We start from the raw sequence: 22200 nt of genomic DNA on the forward strand, positions 1-22200 counted from the left end.
ATGATTACCTCTAAGCTGTTGCATTATAAGCACTGTCAATTCTATTTCTATTATGAAACTCTTCTAGAAAGTAATATCATTTAGAATTGAATTAAGTAACTCAGTAGGTACACTTCATCTTCAATAAAATATTTCAATTCATAAATGTTGTATGTTCAAGATATTAAGCAAGTTTAAAATAATTCAGTGTTAACTCTTTGAAGATCTATATTGCAATATGAATCTGAGATGTTAAAATAATAGGTGGCTTTATGTTACAGGTTACATGCTTTTTAACGGAATTAAATGATGAGATTGATCTTGGCTCACATTTAATGTATTAACTTCAAAATGTTACCCTAATTAGGTCTATCTCAAGAAATTTGATTATATAACAAGATCACGAACACAGCCAGGCTCCTGAAGCTCGTGGCTGTAATCCTAGCCACTCAGGAGTACGTGAGGGGCACTGAAGACAGTACAGGCAGAAAAGTCTATGAGACTGTTATCTCCAATTAAACTACTCAAAAAAGCTGAAAGTGGAGCTGTGGTTCAATTGGTAGACCACTGGCTTTGAGCAAAAGAAGCTCAGAGACAGCAGCTAGGCCCTGAGTTCAAGTGCCAGGACTAGCACACACACACACACACACACACACACACACACACACACACACACCACACACCAAGAACTCACAGAAAATCAAAAGTCATAATGAAATATCACTGTACAATCTCTTAATATTTTCAAGTGAATATCTTCCTCAAAAATTAAAGTGTTTGTATCATAAGTAAAAATCTTTAATTATTCTGTATATAGATTTTGGAACATACTGAGATTATAAAGCAAAATTTTGTTTTATTTCATATAACCTCTAGCCTCTAATTTCTACAAAGTTCAAGAAATAGACATTACTAGCACCATGGAATCTATTGTAATCACTGCCTAACCCCAGTTCATTCCTCAAACTTAACAAATATCCTGACTCATAACTACAGATGAGATTTGCCTGTGTTTGACCTTTATAGAAATACAATAACAGAATACATTCTTTTATATCTGACTTCTTTCACAACATTCTGAGACTCGTCCATGATATTTCATATAACAGTGACTCAGTTATTTTCATTGCTATATTCGATTCTCTTGTGTTAATATGCCATATTTAGTGATATATCCTTCGCACAAGATTCTATGATTTCTAGACTGGAATTATATGATGATTGGTATATATATTCTTGTCTCAATGTGTTTAGAATGAAGCATACTCATCACAGCATGTTAATTGTTGGATTGCTCTCTTGGTTTTATTCTGTGACAACTTCAGAATCACACTAATGCAAATATACTAGTTCTGTGGCTCATTAGGACCTGAGTTTGAGTTAATAGCTATGCAAATCAGGCATGTTTGTCCATGCCTATAATCCCCATACTCAGAAGGCAAGAAGATCAGGAAGTCAAGGCTGGCCTAACCTCTGTAGCCAGACCCTGCTTCCCCAAAATCCAAAACCAAAGCAAACAAAAAAAATCCACTTTCTTCAAAAACAAAACAAAAAACCCTTAGAGTAGGAATAGTCCACTTGAGGGAATTTTCAGTGAATGTAAAGGGATTTAGCCATGGTTTAAGAGTACTCCCCAAACACATTGAGTCCTTAGGTTCAATCCCTAGTATTAATAGTAATAGAAAAAGACAAACAGATGGAAGGAAGGAAGGAAGGAAAGAAGGAAGGAAGGAAATAAATGAAAAGGTTATGTCCTTATTAACTTGTTTGTTCTTTGTTTTTTTTTTGTCGGTGGTGGGGCTTGAACTCTGGGCTTGGACGCTGTCCTTGAGCTCCTCAGCTCAAGGCTATCACCCTACCCCATGAGCCACAATGCCGCTTCTGGTTTTCTGGTCATTAATTGGTAATAATCTCTGAGCCTTTAGTGCTTGGGCTGGTTTTGAACCAGGATTCTCAGATTTCAGCCTCCTGAGTAGCTAGAATTACAGGCATGTGACATCATGCCCAGTTTCTTTCATTTTTTTTAACTTCGCTTTCCTAAAGGGAAATATTATGTATACTGATTTTCTGATGTTGTATCTGACCTCAAAAAATTCCTCAAAGGAAAATTTCTGTGGACATGTTTGAAAATATATGTTGTATGATTTAGCATAATCTGGTAGGAGATAAGGCTATCAGACTTTTAGACAGCTATTAGTTTGATAGTATAAGTGTTAAGACTTCAAAAGGAAAGAGTTAATTCTCCATGGTCCAGATCACAGCCTGGAATGAAATGAGATCCATTTAATTGTTGCATTGAACATTTGCTTGGTACTATTCAATTCTCTGGCTTCTTGAAACTGTTTTTTGGACCCATGCCCAGGACCTGTCTTGATAAATGTATTTCGGAAAATAAAAGGGAAAAAGATGGCAATTTGGCTCTAGAAAGTATAGCAACAAATAGCATAGGAATATCACAAAGCTCTAAAAATTCATTTTGCTTTCAATTGCAAATCTACCAAAACACATTTGGTAGATAGGCAAAACCAGAGGCCATAAACACGATTCTTTTGTCACACATGAAGAATGTTATAAAGTTATTATCATTTTTATATAGTCATGTTGTCAAATGCCTTCAACGGGAAACTGTTTTGAGGTCCTCACCTGATCCCCAAATACATAGTTCTTCCTCCTACTCAACTTGATTTGACAGGAACTTAGGCCCTCTGACCAAGAAATAATATTGAAACTTTGACCAAATGACTGGCTTTTTACAAATTATTTTGTTTCCGTAAGACTCTATCATGGTATTTGGGGATTTGATTGCAAGGCCAAGCATGATCAGAAGCTCAGTAGAGCAAGTTATCTGCAAAGGTTTCTCACCAGTAGGCAGATGCAAGAAGTAGGAGGACTTTTCAGACAGGAGAAGAACAATGGTGCAAGAAAGGGAAGCAGATGTTTTCTGAAGAGACTTATAGGACGTTAGGGTTAGGGTTAGGGTTAGGGGTAGTTCTCCAGTTCAGGTTAGGGTTTGGGTTAGGTGATGGCTCAGCTTTTGGGACAATATTTGTATTCTACAAACAAAAGGAAGCAAAGTACATATTAGATAGAAAGGAAAATACAGGAGTTTCCTTATATTTGATCTTTAGCATCATTTGGATTTGGTTTGTTAATGCCATTAGGGCTGTTTAGATAGTTTACATCCAATACAAGTGGCATTATGATCTTTAAGAGACCTCAACTTTGAGACACAGTAACATACAAAAGTAGTGAAAAACCAGTCTAGGGACAAAGTTGTAACAACATAGTGTTTATTCAGTGTGATGTACCTGGTTTTCTGCCACATCTTTTATAAGCATCCATTCCCTCACAATAATCCTGAATGCAAGTACTATTCAGTACCCACTAAGTAGGAATGGAATTTTTTTTAGGAATGGAATATTTTTATCCTAAAATAAATAAAACTCTAAAATAATATGAGAATAAGTACTTAAAAAAACCTAGGTTGCCCAATGTAACCTCTGAAATTATCAAAACATTATGGACTTCTACCTTTATTGTTATCTCCCAATAATCAATGCTCATTTTATTTTTTTAAGAACTATGCAGCATAATAAAGATGTATGAATGACAGACATGGTAATGACAGGCCTGTAATCCAGTACTTGGGAGGTGGAGACAAAAGAACTGAGTTGAAGGCCAGCCTTGGCTGCATAATGAGATCTGATGTCAAAACCAACCAACCAACAAACAAAAAAATCAAGTTGATAATAATGAATTTTATTCAGAAGTAAACGTTTTCTGATCTCAAATGTTGGTTAGAGAGATTTTAGAATTTTAAACAACCTATAAACAAATTTAAACAAGTTTGTAAATAGTATGTGTCTGGCCCAAATGCTAAGAATAGCCTTTGACCCACATTCTTGGGAAACGCATGACTCCTCGCTATGAGTCACTTAGTTGACTTTACAGGCTGGTGAACACAGGCTTAAGCGTGAGCAGGAGCAGCGGTGTTCCTCTGGAAATCGCAACACACTGGGGTAGGCTAAACTGTAAGCATTGGGGCCAGGAGTTTGGCCTAGTGGTAGAGTGCTTGCCTAGCATGCACGAAGACCTGGGTTCAATTCCTCGGTACCACATACGTAGCAAAAAGCCAGAAGTGGTGCTGAGGCTCAAGTGGTAGAGCTCTAGCCTTGAGAAAATCCAGGGACAGTGCTCAGGCCCTGAGCCCAAGCGCAGGACTGGAAACAAAAACAAAAACAAAAACAAAAAACTGTAGGCATTGACCGGGGATGCAGCATGGTTGAGAACTTCAGCAGCCATGAAGCAGGACACTTCCTGGGAGCTTCAAAACCTCCTCAAACTTGGTCTTTCGAGAACGGTACAATGTAGTTATTAGTAGGGGGCGGGGGGGGGGGGGGGGGGGGGGGGGGGGGGGGTGCTGCTCCCGGTTCACCTTGTTTGGAATATATTCTCTCTCTCTCTCCCCCTCTCCCCCCCCCTCTCTCTCTCTACTGGTAGAAGGTTTTGAACTCAGGGTCTTACAATCCCACATAGCTTTTAGCTCAAGAAAAATTCTAGCACATAGGCCTCCAGCATTTTGCTGGCTAATTGGAGAAAAGAGTCTCTCAGATTTGTTTTGTCCAGTCTAGCTTTGAACCTTGATCCTCAGATCTCAGTGTCCTGAGTAGCTAAGATTGCAAGTTAAATACCTTTCTTTATGGTCATTAAAATAAAATTACAAACATCATAGACTATCTTAGAGAGTCATATGACTGTTACAGGGAAGTAACAGTCATATAAGAATTAAGAAAACAGTCGTAACAGTCTTGTAAGAATTAAGAAAAAAATATATTTAGAAGTCGTGTTTTACTTAATCTACTCACTAACCGCCTAAACATGGGCTTATGGCTTACTTAAAGATAAGGAAACCATGGCCCAGAAACCTTTTTGTTCAGTCATCCAGTCTGTGATGAGGCTGTGCTTTGAACTCAGTTGTCTTGATGTCAGATCCTTTTTCTACAGTAGTCAACACTTAAGCATGGCTAAAAGGAAAACTCTACACTCACAGGACCCTGAAGTTGAAAGGCATGTGACTTCTACAACACCTCACACTCATCTTCACATTTTCGAAAGACCCGAACACATCACAGACACTCAATGTGTTTATAGAATTGTGAAGGATCAAATGGATGAGTACACGGATGGAAGAATAGATGGATAGATAAATGAATTCCCTGAACCTTAAGCTACTCAAATTGACCACATTTTCTATATTGAATCACTGTATTCTAGAGGACAGCTGACAGAAATACCATGGGTTAATACCATGCCATCTATTCTAAGCAAATTCCAAAGATAAAATTTAATAAATTTTCAACAGGCACAGTGGCAGATGTCTGCATAATTTAGTAAGCTGAGGCAGAACAGTCACTAGATCCAGGCCAGCATATGCTATATGTTGAAACATTTCTAAGAAGAAAAAGAAAAGCCCAAGAATGGGTCAAAGAAGAGCCTAAAAAAGATATACAATAATCCTATATTGTTTGTGGATTTATTAAATATGACTTTCACTACAGGTAATGAATTTTTTTTTTTTTTTGCCAGTGCTGGGCTTGAGCTCAGGGCCTGAGCACTGTCCTTGGACTTTCTCAAGGCTAGAGCTCTACCACTTGAGCCTCAGCACCAGTTAATGATTTTTTTTTTTTGCATGTGCATTCATGTTTTATGTGAAAAGTATGATGGGCATTTCCAATGAAACAGGAACGTGTTTATACCGTATGTACAAAAGTTAAATCTTCACACAGATTCTGCATTTCTTCATGGCTGGTCTTGGAGAGCGAGGAGAGCTCTGGGCCTGCGCTGGGCCTGCGCTGGGCCGGGTCCCCACTCAGGTCGGACAGTCATAGCTGTGAATTTCCTGGTCGTCCCCCATAGACACAATTTTCAAGCCACTGCCATTGTATTTCACTCCCCAAACCTGGTCCTGGTGATCGAAGAAGGTATGGACACACGTCCCCGTGCCCAGGTCCCACACCTTCACGCTCTTGTCTGAGGAGCTGGAGACCAAGTGTGTGTCATCAGGACAGAAGGCAACGTTGAGCACCCAGGAGGCGTGGCCGCTCAGTGTGCCGCCCAGGTTGGCGTGTTGCACCTCGTAGATCTTGATAGAGCCGTCATCAGAGGCTGTGACAAGGAGCTGAGAGTCAGGGGAGAAGGTCAAGCCGCGGATGGGCATGGCGTGGCCTTCAAGTGTGTGAAGAAGTTTCCCCGTGGCGATATCAAAAATATTGATGATTCCATCGATGACGCCGCTGGCCAGGTCTTTCCCATCGGGGCTATATGCGATGCTAAGAATGAATTTCCCTCGAGTGTCCAAGGAATACTCCTTCTTCCCACTCTCCACGCCAAAGATGTTCACTTTTCCCACGTGAGTGCCCGTGGCCAGATACTGAGAATCAGGAGAGAAGCCCAGAGTCCAGGCGTCCACAGGCCCGGCATCTATAGACTTGATCTGCTTGCCGTTCTCCAGGTCCCAGAGGCGGATGTGCGCGTCCAGGGAGCTGGAGGCTGCGACGGGCAGCGTGTGGCTGATACCCACCGACACCACGCCCAGCTGGTGGCCCTCCAGGCTCCACTGCAGGTCCAGCCTATCATCGTGCCATTTCCAAATCTTCACCAGGTCATCCAGCGACCCAGTGACCACGGTTGCTAAGTTGTCCTTCTTGTTTGTCCCCCAGGCAACAGACCAGATGGCATCATCATGAGCTTGCTCCTGTTTGAAGAGAATACGGTACTGGGTGGTCATTTCCTTAATCAGGGACAACAGCTCAAGGCCAGATGGCTCCGCACAGGGCCCGGCCACACCTGTGACGTCAGTCTTAATGAATTTTTTTAATCCAAAGAAATTTCAACCTGGATGTTGGTGGTTCACACCTCTAATCCTAGCTACTCTTAAGGCTGAGATGTGAGGATCATGGTTTGAAGTCAGATTGGGCAGAAAGTTCTATGAGACTCTTATCTCCAATTAACCAGAAAAAAAGCTGGAAGTGGAGGTATAGCTCAAATAGTAGAATACCAGTTTTGAGCAAAAAAGCCAAGCAAGGATACAAGGAACCAAATTCAAGTCCCAGTACAAAAGAGAGGGGAGGGGTGAGGAAGGAACAACGATTCCAGTGCTTAAATAACCCTAAAGATTCCACCAAAAATCATATCTGATAAATACTTCAGGCAACAGATCAGTATACACAAAACAGTGACTTTTCTATATATAAACAATAAACAGACTACGAAATAAGGAAAGCAATTCCATTCACAATAGCCTCAAAAAAAGTAAAACACCTAGGTATAAACTTATTCAAGAAGGTAAATGATTTCTAGAATAAAAACTATAAATATGTGAAGAATGAAATGGAAGAAGACATCAGAAAATGGAAAAACGCCCCATACTCGTGGATTGATAGGATTAATATCATGAAAATGGCCTCCCTACTAAAGCAATCTACAGATTCATTGTAAATCCCCAATCAAAATCCCAATGGGGGTCAGGAGTTTGGCCTAGTGATAGAGTGCTTGCCTACCATGCACAAAGACCCGGGTTCAATTCCTTGGTACCACATACATAGAAAAAAGCCAGAAATGGTGTTGTGGCTCAAGAGGTAGAGCTCTAGCCTTGAGAAAGACCAAGAACAGTGCTCAGGCCCTGAGCCCAGCCCAGGAATGGCAAAAAAAAAAGAGAAAAAAAGAAAAAAAATCCCAATATACATTCATTCTCCACAGAATTAGAGATGTCAATCTAATGTCCTCAAATAGCTAAAGTAATCCTGAGCAAAAGAGCGATGTTAAACTTCATTATGTTAGACTTTGAATGATACTACAGAGGCATAGTAACAAAAACAGCATGGTACTGGCACAAAACAGATACAAAGACTAATGAAACAAAATAGAAGATGATGCAGAAATAATTATACATAGCTATAGCCATCTGTTCTTTGACAAGGGAGCCAAAAACCTACCCTGGAGAAAAGAACTTCAACAAATGGAGCGGAAAAGCTGACTATCTTCATGCAAAAGTCTGAAACTAGACCTCTACCTGTTCAATAATCAATTCCAAATGGATCAAAGACTTCAATATAAGGCCTGAAAATATAAAACTATTATGGGAAAACTTAGGAAAATACAAGCATAGGTACTTATTCCCTGAATAGAACTCATGCTGAGATGATCCTGGATTTAGTCAGGTCCAAAATTGGATTGTTGTATTTTTAAGGAAAAGGAGAGAGAGATTTAATACAGAGACATCAAGACTACCATAAGAAGTTGGAAGAAGCCTTTGGGATCCCACTGAGATAAGCTTGAAGTGCCAAAGGTTACCAGCAGCCACCAATATGCAAAAGAAATCAACACAGCCCTCTACCTTAAGTTAGAGCATGTAAGGAGTAAAATACTGGCATGCAGAAAGTTGTTCTTTGACCTACTACAGAAACATGTTTTTCCAGGACCTATATGTCATTCAAAACTGTGTCCTTTCTGTATTAGATTTAATAAAAATCTTGCCTAAATGTTTCATGAAATAAAAGTGTGGATTAAGAAGGATGGCTTTCAGACTCAAAGGAACATAGGCTCAATGGTTTCCCTCATTTGTCATAATCAGTAGAAACCTTGGGCTCTCCTAGCAGAGATTCACAATAGAACAAAACCTAGGTACATAAGGCCATATAGTATGATGCTAAATGTAAGGACCTCCAGGATATAGAAACAAAAGCCATATAATGAGTGATTGTTGTCCTTCATGTACTATATTATCTGTCATCTCTTTTGCTGTCCCTTGGTTATCTCATATTGTTATAATATCTCACCTTGTTATCTCATATATTTTATATATGCTTAATTGGTTATTTGAAATCAGATAGGGAAAGGGAGAAATCAAGATGAGCAGTGGGAGAGGGGGAGGGAAATGGGGACCATGACATGAGAAAGGGTATCAATATTTGTGAAGTAGTGTACCTTCTATCTGGTAAATATAATGTAACCCTTCTATTAATTACAATAAAAATATATGAAAAAAAGGATGGCATTCACTTATATTCTTGTGAATTCATGATTTCTGAGTAAGCACACCAGGGTTTTTTTTCACAAAAACATTCCAATTCGCTTCCCATGCAGAGTCTGGATGGTATGATGTTGGTAGCCCCTTCCAGGGCACAGTCTTTTAAGTGTGGGGGGGGTGAGAGAGGGGGCAAGGCCAAGGACTACTCTTTCATCTCCAGGACAATATGTAGAAGGAATTTATTTCAGCAGAGGAGTAAGAAGACAGGCTTCTTGTGGAAAAGAGGGGTACTGGAGTGTAGCCCAGTTCTATTATCTTTCATCTTATTTTATGGCCCTCTCTCTGTGTCAAATAGTCGGTGACAGTTTTAATTGCAAGGCAGAGGTTAATTAAGGACCTTGGTGAAGGAGAGGCTTCCAGGGGAAGAGGACATTGATCACTTTCACTTAATGGCAGTTGCAGCAGATCAAAAATAAACCACAATTCTGGGCAAGAAGAGCCATACTGGACACAGCAATAAAGCAGCAGCAGTGTCTGGGAATGATATGTAGACCAGGAAAAGGCAAGTGCAAGAGCACTGTTATACATTATATTAGAATACTTCACAGGCCACTTAACCAAAGGGGATAATTCAAGGGTTATGGTAGCTTTACTTAATGAAATTCAGAGCAAAGGGCCATTGCTTGGTTATCATATTCTACTCTGAATACCACATGTCCACAAGCTCGAACTCTGCAATAACATAGCCAAAGGGTATGTAGGGGGTGAGCTACAGAATATGGTTGCTTTCTATGTTTCCAAGCCAAGCTTCAAGATGTCAGTTCCTGTATGAGTGGTTTTATAAAATATATTGTGGCGTAATGTTTAGTGTAGTGTGTTGCAATGTTTAGCAAATGTCCTAAGCCATCTGGCCAGCCAAATTAAAAAACAACAACAACAACAACAACAACAAAAACACGAAACAGAAGTCAGCTTAGGATCCCTATCCTTAATCTTGCATCCACTGGCCAGCTATTGGTTCATTCAGCCTCCTCCATCTTTTGCATCTATCCCTTCCTGTCTTATGGATTTAGAAACAGCCTCTTTACTCATCTGGCTTCCTAACTAGGTACATTTTCCCTGGGCTGTTGGAGAAATCCTGCAAATAAGCGAATCTGATCATGGCTCATCTCCTGAAACCCTCCATTAAGTGTCAAGATGATTGATTAATTCTGATTGTCAAGTTAACTCAATTTAGCAACAACTAGGAGATCAGGAAAACAGTCCTACAGGTGTGCCTGCAGGGGCATTTCCAGAGACAATTAGTTTATGACTTCTGACCTAATCAATGTCGAGTCCATTGATCCATTCACACTATGTGAAGATGATGGAACAGTGGAAGATGAACTCTCACTAGAGGAATTGGATAGCATTGGGCATAGCTTTGTCTGGTACTTCTTGGTGGTGGCCTCTTCCTAGCAGGCCCTACTTCCTGGCTGCCATGAGGGGAACAGATATGCTCCAACATACCCTCTCTGCCATGCTCTCTGATTCACCGTGGACCTCCTCTGAAAATATAGCTGAAATGAATTGTTCCTCCTTCTAGTTGTTTCAATCAAGTATTTGTCCCAGGGACTAAACATGCGGTTGACACCAATGTCCAGTTTCACATGCGCCTCCCAAAGCCTGAAAGAGAAAAGGTCTTTCACAACTCCTTGGAGCCATCTTGACTCTCCAGTCTCCCCTCCCATCTTTCTGGTATTTCTGCCAATTCCTTACTCCCACTTTTTCTCTATATTTTCATGGTGACCTTCTGGACACATTGTCTATGATATTTCTTATGCACTGGGTGAAGAATTACTATGTATGCTTGCAAATCTGGCAAGCTTTGATTGACTCTCCTATCTCAGCTGAGACCAGGGCCTTCCCTTATTTTTACATCCACCTTGCTTAATCTCTGAATTCATTTAACCTGTCTCTTTGCTACCTGTCTAAACTCAGTTCTATGCTGACATGTGTGATGCAGCAATATTTTTTTGTTGTTTTAATGTATTTTATTGCCCTACTGAATTGGAGTTTCTAAAGAGTAGGGGTGCACATTTCATGTGTATGTAGTAATAATTTACTAAGTGAACTCTGTTAAAGAATTCAAGTCATGCCAGGCGTGGTGGCTCACTCCTGTAATCCTAGCTACTCAGGAGGCTGAGATCTGAGGATAGCAGTTCAAAGCCAGCCTGGGCACTAAAGAATGTGAGACTCTTGTCTCCATTAATCACTAGAAAATGGAAAGTGGGGTTGTGGCTCAAGGGATAGGGTGGTAGCCTTGAGCTGAAGAGCTCAGGGACAGAGCCCAGGCCCAGAGTTCAAGCCCCATGACCCACAAAAAAAAAAAAAATTCAAGTCCCTAAAGTTTCTAAAGCTTTGATGATAAATATAAACTTTTGTCAATGAAAGAAACTATGGTTAGGGGCCGTGAGTTTGGCCTAGTGGTAGAGTGCTTGCCTAGCACGCATGAAGACCCAGGTTCGATTCCTCAATACCCCATGCATAGAAAAAAGCCAGAAGTGGTGCTGAGGCTCAAGTGGTAGAGGTCTAACCTTGAGGAAGTGCAAGGCTGGTGCTCAGACCCTGAGCTCAAACCCAGGACTGGCAAAAAAAAAAAAGGAAACTATAGTTAACATCTAATGAGGTCTCAGACAAATGGAGTACCAAAATTCGAGACCTGAGCAACAGTGGACTCTTTAGTTTTTTACCAGCTGTGTAGCTAGAGTAAAGAACTCCAAAACCATGAGCAGCCAGTTTTGAAATGCTCTAATCCAGACTGCTCACTTATGAGTAAGCAGCAACTTCCTATATCTATGCCAGAAAGATAGAGGTGCCATTATCTTGTTGTTCTTACAATACCTAAGGACATATTTCCAGAATCTCCCTAGCCCTCTCAAGTAGTTTTCCCCTCATTTTAAATAAATAAAATGTTAAAGTAAATGTGTAAGATTATGCTTATACTTTTTAACTCGTTTTGAAGCCCTTTTCTGGGAATCAGGTTTTTTAAATCCCCTTTAGCATGATTTCTCCACTTGCCTGGTCTGTGAGAAATAGTTCTAGCATTACTGTTTCCTGAGAAGTTTAAGGTCACAACCCAGTGAGCTAAGTAGCAAATAGTTTATTTTTAGCCTAGAGATTCTGATCCAGGCTGATAATAAGTTGTTACACCCAATTTCTTTTATACTGGTCTAGAATTTTTTGTGGTCCCAGGCAAATAATTCTTTTCAGGAAAGACCCCAGCCTATCGAACACTTGTTTAGCTACAAATATTTCTTAGCGCTCAAGCCAGCGGGGAATCTGTAATGCTTTACTCCCAGATGTAAAACTCGGAGTAGATGCAAAACACTGTGAGGATAGTGTAAGAGAGAGTCTTGAGGGATCATCTAGAAGCAAGAGATGATTTGGCAGTATTTCTCATCTGAGTAATTGTTCATATGTGTCAAATTCAACCACTGGTTTTTAAAAACATCTCATTTCTACAAATTGAAATCATATTTACTTAATTTTTTGCCCCAAACAAAATGTATCTGCACTTTTAGATCATCAACTATCCAACATACTCTAGTAGAAAGTCAGGCACACACAACTTTCCTCTGGTTTTTTTGCTTAGAGTAGATACATGCGCTCATCCTAACATGATCTTTCTTGCATCAGTCTTTTCTCTCATTTATCCATGGCTTCATCCTCCAAGTCTTTCCTCGTTTGTTGTAGGAATAGGAACATGTTTTATGGAAAAAATTCAACCAATCAACCATGGATCAAAAATACTTGAACAACTAATGGCATTTGTACAGAATATGCTTTTGTGCATACTTTGTTGTTATTCTCCAAGCAATATTATATAGCACTGATCTAGAGATTAAAGTACACAGGAGGATGTGCTTACATTATACACAAACACTAGAACATTCAACATAAGAAACCTGAGCATCCAGAGTTTGGTATCCACTGGGTCACAAAAGCAATCTTTTGCACATAAAGTAGGTACTAGCTTCTTATTGCTGCTGTAACAAATTTTGGCAAATTAGTGAATGAAAGAAAACCTCATTGTATTCTTGTACAGTTCTGGGTACCAGACATTGAAGTGGTTTCTATGGAACTAAAATCAAGTTGTCAGCTGGGCTATGTGTCCTGGAAGCACCAAGGGACAAGCTATTCCCTTGTCTCTTCCAGCTTTAGAGCTGCCAGCATTCCTTGGCTCATTACTTATTATTCCATTTCCAAAGTGCATCATTCCAATTTCAGCTTCCATCATTCCATTGCGTTTTTCTGCCTCTGCCTCTCCTATCTCCCATTTATAGAACCTCTTGCAACTACATTGGATACATCTAGACTATCTAGGATAATCACCTTCAAGATTCTCAGTCATACTAGTAAAGTCCCTTTTGCCACCAAAGGCTACAGATTCACGTTTTAGTGATTAAAATGGGATATTTGTCAGATGGGCTGGGGAAGCATTATTCAGCTATGCATTTTGAAACTTTTTAGCCAAATATCCTCTGATTATTTCATCCTTTCACTGATAAAATGTATTGAGTTCCAACTCTCAAAATTTATGTTTACCCACAATCTCAGAATGAACCTATTTTAAAAATAGTTTCTTTATGAATGTTCTTCAACAGGTAAAATTATTACACATTGCAACATTCATATAATGGAATGCTACTCAGAAGACATACACACACACACACACACACACACACACACAAAGGAATAAAGTATTATTATAGAAATAATAAGCACTATACTTATAAACTGATTTTTTAATGGTAACCCCTCTGTATAACTATTAGATAACAAAATAATTTTCTTTACAAAAAGAATAATATAGGTGTATCTCAAAGACATTCTGCTATATGAAAAAACATGGTCTCAAAAAGTTACCCATCACAAAGTTCCATTTCTATGATATTGCAGAAAAGGCAAAACTACAGAATATATCTTAGTGTCTATCAGAGATGAGGTAGAGGAGGGGTTCACTCTGAAGAACATGAGAAACTCAGAGGAGGTGTTGGAAATGTTCTATATTTGGATTGAAGAAGTGTTTATATAACTTTATACAATGCTCACATTCAAAGCACTGCTACCAAAAACCTTAATGTTGCAGCATGTTATCATATGTTTTTAAAAACACTTACTTAAAATTTTTTCAAGTCTTTCCCATCACTCTATTATGCAGCCCTTTCCTCTCCCATTTGCCTCCTCTCCATGTTTACTTCTCTTGGATGACTGTAACTGATCTCCAGCTGTTCCCTACACTTACAATCTTTGAACCTTCTTTTCATTAATTATGAAATATCTCTATTACATAGAAATATGAAACCAGATCTGGCATGGGGAGTTTGGCCTAGCAGTAGAGTGCTTGCCTAGTGTGCAGGAAGATCGGAGTTTGATTCCTCAGTACCTCATACATACAAAACAACAATAACAACAACAAAAGAAATACGAAACCAGATCTGAATAGCTCTCTTGGACGTATGCATCATGCCCTATAATATTTTCCAAACTAATACTCGACATACAAATTAAAAAAGTATTCAGAATGATACTGTTTGTATTACACTACACATCCATGCCATAGTTTACCCTTCACTATCCTACTAGAAATGGGGTTTTCTTAAGTTCACAGATTAACTCATTTGTGGCTCTTTGTTGCATCTCTCGACATACCCTCTATGACAACAGGTTCCAGCTGGTGCTGTACTGCTTCTAGTTGGACTGGATTTCTGACTTTTTTCAATTCACTTGCTCCCTTGGCTTGTCACCTTTGTCATGGGACCCAAGAAAGAGAGACAGTGAAACAATTTAACATGTCACAATACTTGGCACAATACTATTACCTGGAGAGCCACGACTTTTCAGGGATAACAGCTGATAAAAAAATCAATTGGCTATTTAGGAAACAGGAGCCAGAGAATATTATAGATATTCTCAATAAGAGGCTGGGGGAAAAATTCACAGAAGTTTAAAACCAAATGAGAAAAGGTTGAAAGGAATTTTATTCTGATATTATTGCAGGTATTGAACTGATTAGCTGGCCATGAGTTGAATAAATTCAAGACAAAAAGAATTGTAAATGATGCACTGGTATAATGTAGTATTTAATCAAACTTGCAAAAGAAAATCCCCTTTGTGTAGAAACCATTAGCATGCCATGGATACCCAGAGGGCCCACAATTTTTTTGCTAATAGCAGATACTCAGGTGGTGCTGGTCATTCTATCACCAAAGCTAATTAAAGGGTTTTAAAAAAAAGGAAGGAAAAAGTACAAGGAGACAGAGATGGCTAAACAGATGGGGTGGTTTGAGGGCTCAGGGAAACATGAGGCCTTTGCCACAAATCGAACCATTAGGCAGGAAATTCAAGCCTGAGCACAAGCCTTCAGGCCCCCATACTATTGCTGAGGAACAAAAATGAGCAATGAGAAAACATCATGGCTATTCAGCGCTTGGCACATTCCAGGCACATTGCTTGATGAAAGTGTCACCCTTGTTTCAGAAGGAGACTCGGAAGCTTAATTAATAAGGTTTTGTAATCTGCCAAGGTCACATAGCTCATCTCGTAGAGGTAACGTGTAACATTATAAATCATCAGCCCAAGAGTTTTTAGCCATGACACACTGTGCTTCATTGTCTTAGTTCCCCGTTGGTCATTGTGACAAAAGCACCTTCAAGGAGGAAGTTTCTTTTGGCTCATAACTTCAGAGATAACAATTCATAGTCAGTTAGATCCACTGCTTTTGGGTAAGCAAGGCAGAATATCATGATGGGAGCACATACTGGAGGGAGCTTATGGCAGCCAGGAAGCAAAAAGGGGAGGAGGTTGCAGTCCTGATATTTCCTTTAACAACAATGAGAAAATGCAAAGCACCTAAAATTCTCATACATTGCTGGAAGGACTGCAAAATGAGACACATGCTTTGCAAAAACACCTATCTATATATATTCTGTGTGTACATATATATATATATCATGTATTACATACAAATTATAATCTGCGCATAAATGTTCATGATCATCAGAAACTGTAAATGATGCAACTGGTTAAATGATAGACTGTGATACATCCTTACAATGTACTGCTTGCTCAGCAATCTAAGCAATGGAGAACTAATACAAATATCAGTGACCTTCAACAGGGAGAGAAACCAGATTCAAAAAACAGCACATGTACGATTCCACTTTTTAAAAAAATTTCCATTGTCTGAAATTCTGAAAAATACAAAATTATATTTTGCCAATACTAGAGTTTGAATGCTTGTGATCCCCTTTCCCCAAATTTATGTTGAAATCTAATTCCTAACATGATATTATTAGAATGTGGGGGCCTTTGAGAAATAATGTCTCTATAAAGGAGAGCTGGCTCATTGCTTCCACCATATGAAAACACGGTGAGAAGTTGCTGTTTATGAAGCCTAGGCTTCTTCCAAACCTCAAAACTGCCAGCACCTTGATCTTCAGACTCAAGAACGGCAAGAAATAAATTTCTATTGTTTATAAATGACCCAGTCTAAGCCATGATAGTGTCCCAGGAGCCCCTGATACCAGGGGCTTGCAGCAGAAGGCAAGTAAGTACTGCCAAAAACAAACTTAGGAAACCTTCCTGGCAGTGAAAAGAATCTCCATCTTGATGATGGTGATGACCACAATTGTTTATTTATAAAAACTAAATAAGTCTACTATAGGTAAATAAAACAATACATGGATATGCTAGACTTTTTAAAAATAAAACTGGGTGGGCCTGGAGTTTGGCAAAGTGGTAAAGTGCTTGCCAAGCATGCATGAAGGCCTGGGTTCGATTCCCTGGTACCACATACATAGAAAAAAGTCAGAAGTGGTGCTGAGTCTCAAGTGGTAGAGCTCTAGCCTTAAGAAAGCCCAAGGACAGTACTCAGGTCCTGAGCTCAAGCCCAGTGCTGGCAAAAAAAATAAATAAATAAAAAAGGAAAATAAAATAAAACTGGGATCCTGTTTTCTCTAATATTTTATATACTGCTTTTCTTTTTGTTTAGCATGAGAACACTAAATAAGCCATGAAAATATGACTTCAATGATGACCTTTCACACTGTGGCTATATTGTAGTATGATGCTAATATTGGACATTGTCTTGTTTCAGTTTTCTTACAAATATTCTTACACAAATTATCTTCATATACTACCTAAGTCTTTCATCTCAATATTAGAACAAACTCCCAGGTATGAAATTATTGAGCCAAAGATATGAGCAGAAGCTAAAGTTTCTGATTACTTACAACTTGCTTCCTACAAAAAGTAGACACAGCTTACATACCTCTCATCTGAACAGTGAGCCTATAACAGAACATCTAAATTTACTTTTTAACATGAAGCAATAACATAAGAGATTTACTAAAAGTGTTTGAGAGGGGCAGCATCCTAACTCTCAGATCTGGTACACCAAGCTAAAATATCAGGGAAAGGTCTGGGTCACTGGAAAAATAAATCTAAGGAAAGACAGCCTCCTGTAAAATTTCCAGTGGCCCTCCATAATTAACATTTTTCTTTCTTCTTTTTTTCAATCTTAGCTTCCTGAATAGCTAGGAGTATAGGCATGAGCCACCTGTGTCTGTCTCAACATTTTTTTTTCTTGCATATTTTTCCTTTAGGAGAAAGATTAGTTTTTCCATTTATAACACATTACTTTGCATGAAGGTGAACAATTAGCAAATCAATAACCAGATTCCTATTTACACTTCTATTTTCAGGGGCAATCATTTATTTCAACTAAGATGCCCCCATCTCTTATTAATGCCTGAAACAAATAAGAATATTAGAATTTTCATTAAAATCCAATGTTACAAATGCTATATATAAGTTATCAGAATCCTAAACTTACAACATTCTTTTGTATGTTGATCTCTTTATTAAAAGACATCACTAACACTAATAAAAGATTCTCATTTACAATAGAAACAGAAAAAACTCATTAATTTTCTAATAACATCCCTACTCACACAATTCTATCAGAACTAAGATAAACACTTTGCTTATCTAACAATTAGCCAGAAAGTAACCAAAATAGAAAATGAACTTCATCTTAGCCATGTTATAATTACTTTTATATCATCATGGAGAAGAAATAAAATTCCTGAACTTGGATCATGTGATCCTGTAGTTTTAATCACCATTTTCTCCACTATAGACTTGAAAGATGTCAGTGCCTGACTGAACAGTTCCATTCTGAAGCACTCTTTCCTGAATTATTCATGTATATATGAATTTTGACTTTACAGATTCCTGTAAAGTCACACACCTCATACAATTTCAGGACAGAAGGATCCTTGATACGCCCAAACTTCACAGCAGGTTGCAACTGTAGTGGTGATGAACTTGAGTTCTCTGGGCTTGTCCTAGTCTGCCTGGCTCTCCATTCCACGTTGGCTGGGGTAACACATTTGACTATGCATGTCAGGTTCCTCCTGCCAGAATACTCAGTCTGTGAAATGAATCAGAATCATACCAATAAAAGTTCTATTCCAAACCATCTTTAATATTCCGTTACATCTTCCAGGATTTATAAGCAAACAAAGCCAACTTCTAGAATCTAAGAAATATTTTTAGGACCCTCTTTTCTTCTGTCTCTTCATTTTACACACACACACACACACACATGCACACTTCTTATAGATTATTAATAGACATATCACCAAGGGACCTACCATGTGTCATCAATGCCATTGCTGGTGCATTAACTTCCACCAGACAACTGTTGAATTTGGTACAAAACCATGTCCTTTCTCCCAAGGCTGTACTGCTCTACCCCCAAACACATTATGTCTGCTATAAATCAGATAAACACACTATCTCAAGACCAGGCTCCTTAGACATTTTTAATAAGGTCAGCCTAAAGCAAAGTTAACAGAAGCAGAAATGTTCTGGAGGCCCACTCTCTACTCTTGGCACTGGTGTCTGCTCTCTTTGCAGGATCCAGGTCTCTCGCCTTCTCCAGCTTCAGCTGTCAGAAAACCCTACCTTGTGTTTGATTGCTACAACCAAAACACTACATATAGTTACAGTTTAAGAATGCCTATCCAGCAAATAAGTCAACAGCAAAAATACTGAACAAAAAAATCAAAGGTGTGGTGGCCTCACATTCTAGCTCTAGCTCTCCTTAGCTGAGCAACTCTGGGTAAAGTCCACTGGCTTTCTCTGCTGTAAAGGAAAGGAGGAGGCTATGGCTTGATTTCAGAGGCTGCTCTAGGCCACACAATTCAAGGCCCAGAAAAGCTACACATTAATTGGAATAGAGAGACATCAATCATGGAAGAAGTCAATGAGTGGATGTGAGGATGATGTGTGACACATGGTTATATTAAATAACCTTCTCCAGCTGCTTGTGACAATTAGAAAAGGAGACACATACAATGGCTCTAACCATAAGCCAGAGTGCCTTGAGACCCTCCATCAAACTAAATGATCTAATAACAGGAACAAATGAATTCATGCTTTTATTTATTTATACATAGACTTATTTGTTTCCCTGATATTGAATGTATCTAAAAAAACCACAATGGTGAACAAAATCAGATTTGTAAATTTACATTTTTTTCCCACTTTGGAATTTCACTACCTTAGAATAGACCCTTATACTGATTGATTCAATTTTTAAAAATGTTTAGAAGGATTAGTGGGGGAAGTGAGATAAGACAGCTATGATTTTAAATCCTAGCTCTGCTGTGTAGACACATGATATTTGGCACATTTCTTAACCTCTCCAAAGCTTTAGTTTATTCATCTATTCAATGTGGTTCATGTGATGTTGAATTTTGCTTGCTACCTGGTAGATGCATAAATGGCTGTCTCTTGACCTACTAATTTTCCACAGGTTGAAAACGCTTCTTGTTAAAAATAAATGCATTTCATGTACATATCTTTGGGAAATTTATTTTAGGTAGCTTAACAGTAAGCCAAAAACAAAAAAAAAATCATTGCTTTATCCTTTACGCCTTGCTTATGCTTTATGCGTGGCTTATGTTTTATTTTAGAAAGGACAGCAAGCATAAAGTGACTGGAATAGTACCTGGAGCATGGCAGGACTGAAATCAAGATCAGTTTATTGCTCTTACATACATCTGATGATTGGCTGCCAGTTTGAACTGTGCCTCCATTACTGTTGTGGTCCTCCATTACCTGTAACATCCCTGGCTAGTGGATTTGACCTCATTCCCCTACACCAGTTGGACTTCAGTGGATGTTTTGTAGACCTCACCTGTTGTTCTTTACTTTCAACACTTCCCTATATAAAAATTTCAAGTGAGCAAATGGAGATTTGTTTAAGTTGTTTACATTTCCACCAATAAATAGCTAATATATTTCTTGACTGTGGCTGCCCAGGTTCCAGGCATTAGTCTAGTTTTACATGAGCTACCTCATTTAATTTTCATGAGGGCTCTATGAGGTAGGTGCTATACTGTGCTTGTTTATACAGCTGAGTAAACTCAGGAACAAAGGGTGTGTAACTTGACTAAAGGTCTGGTGGTAGGACTGTAGGGAGGGTGGCTCCAGCATGGCTCATGGAGCCATCTTCCTAACACTGCACACCTGGCTGAGGGAGTCCGTGGGGATTGTGGGGGTGACAAAGTGGGATTGCAATAAAAGTACAATGACAGACTAGATGCATGCAAGGCTTTAGCCACTTCGCTGGATAACAAAATGGTAGGTATTCAACAAAAGCTTATTTGATAATTTTGGTACTAGACAAACAGATACAAAACAACATAATTACTTATGTGACATTCAGAAAGCCAGTGTTCCAATTCATTTACTCACTAAATTTAATCATTTTCATTGTATTGATACAAAGATGGAAGAGAAGAATCCTGCCAATAGAAACTTACCATCTAAAAGAAATTCATAAGGTGACTATCAAGACTTAGCAGAAACAAATGTGGAGAAATACTATGGATGTGCCAGAGTGAGATAACCTCCAACATCTTTTGCTTAATAAGAACAAGAACCAAATTTATTTATGGGGGTATCTTTCATAAGAGTTCTGAAGAGCACAGTTTTTTCATTAATGCCACAATTCAAACCTTATCCCTGGTTTAGTCAATCTCACCTAAGACAGAACTTGTCTCTTCTAAGCAAACCTATGTATTCTGTACTTCTTCAAAGTGTCTCTCTCTCTCTCTCTCCTGTCACCCAACTGCCAACCTCTCAACCTACTTTCCTAAGAAACCAACACAAGAGATTCATGCAGTTAGGTTCATCCAAAGGGTCTACACTGTGCTAAGGAGGCTTTTCTTACTCTCTCATATTTTTATTATAGCATAAGTTAGTTTTACACAAGGGTTTCATTTTGATATGTCCATAAATGCATACAATATACCTTGATCAGATTCAATTCCTCCATTACTCTACCTCCTCCTCTTTCCCTTATTCTCAAACCAATCTTAATATATGGATTATATGTATAATATATATTCATATATATTGATATATAATCAATGTAATCCTGCCCAAAGAATCGAAATGGAACACTGTAAACGGTGAATTCAGTATCCTTAAACACTTGATTTTCTTACAATTTAAGTTCTCAGGGCTTATATTAACTAAAATCATTACGCTCATTTTTGGAGCTGTTTTTTGGAAAGGATGGTAGGAAGAGAAGTAATATATGATAGAGGTGGTTTTTAGCTCAGCTTTAAAATGGTAAGAAGGGGAAATATATATTTTCATTTCATGCTAAACGTAGAATACAATGTCTTTTTATCCTTGAAGTGGAAAGGAAAAATAGCAATGCACAAAACAACTTTTTAAAAGAAAACATGATACTTTATGTAAATTGGTATAACTATCTTGGAAAACAATTTGTCAATATATATTGAAGCTGGTCATTTCATGTGACCTAGCAAATTTTCTCCTTTATATGTTTAAAAAAAAACACCACTGAATACATGAATACATTTTCCAGAAGGCATGTCTTAGAATATTCGCTGAAGTTTTATTCATAGTTCCCCCTAAGTGGAACCTACTCAAATGCTGATTGAGAGTGGAATAAATGTATTCTGGAATAGTCACACCACGGAATTCAAAAAGCCAGTAAGTGATCTACAATTAGATGAAAGAAGCTAGAGATAGGATGCAAAATCTATTTTATAAAAATCTAAAAGTAGTCCAAAGTTATCCGTGCTATGAGAGCTGGAATAATG

The 22200-nt window shown here is 38.6% G+C and overlaps 1 protein-coding gene across 6 annotated transcripts in view; it reads right to left on the reverse strand.

The window, feature by feature from the left end:
• The window catches only part of LOC150063274 (uncharacterized), a 49083-nt gene extending 30691 nt beyond the window's left edge, over positions 1 to 18392 (reverse strand). For 2 of the 6 annotated variants that reach the window (XR_016535520.1, XR_016535519.1), the window contains exons 1-2: positions 18303 to 18389; positions 14702 to 14796 (exon numbers count right to left, since the gene is read on the reverse strand). Coding sequence is in view for 2 of the 6 variants with exons in the window: in XM_090332977.1 (XP_090189103.1) it covers positions 5849 to 6766 (918 nt within the window). In the remaining 4 variants the exon portion in view is untranslated. Of the gene's footprint in view, positions 1 to 5554; positions 6816 to 10516; positions 10673 to 14701; positions 14797 to 18302 lie in introns of those variants that run through there. The other 4 variants (XR_016535523.1, XR_016535518.1, XM_090332978.1 and 1 more) reach the window with 3 other exon arrangements.
• Between the last annotated feature and the right edge of the window lie 3808 nt (positions 18393 to 22200).

Source organism: Megascapheus bottae, chromosome 5 (assembly GCF_031878675.1).
Source record: "Megascapheus bottae isolate mThoBot1 chromosome 5, mThoBot2.hap1, whole genome shotgun sequence".
NCBI lineage: Eukaryota > Metazoa > Chordata > Mammalia > Rodentia > Geomyidae > Megascapheus > Megascapheus bottae.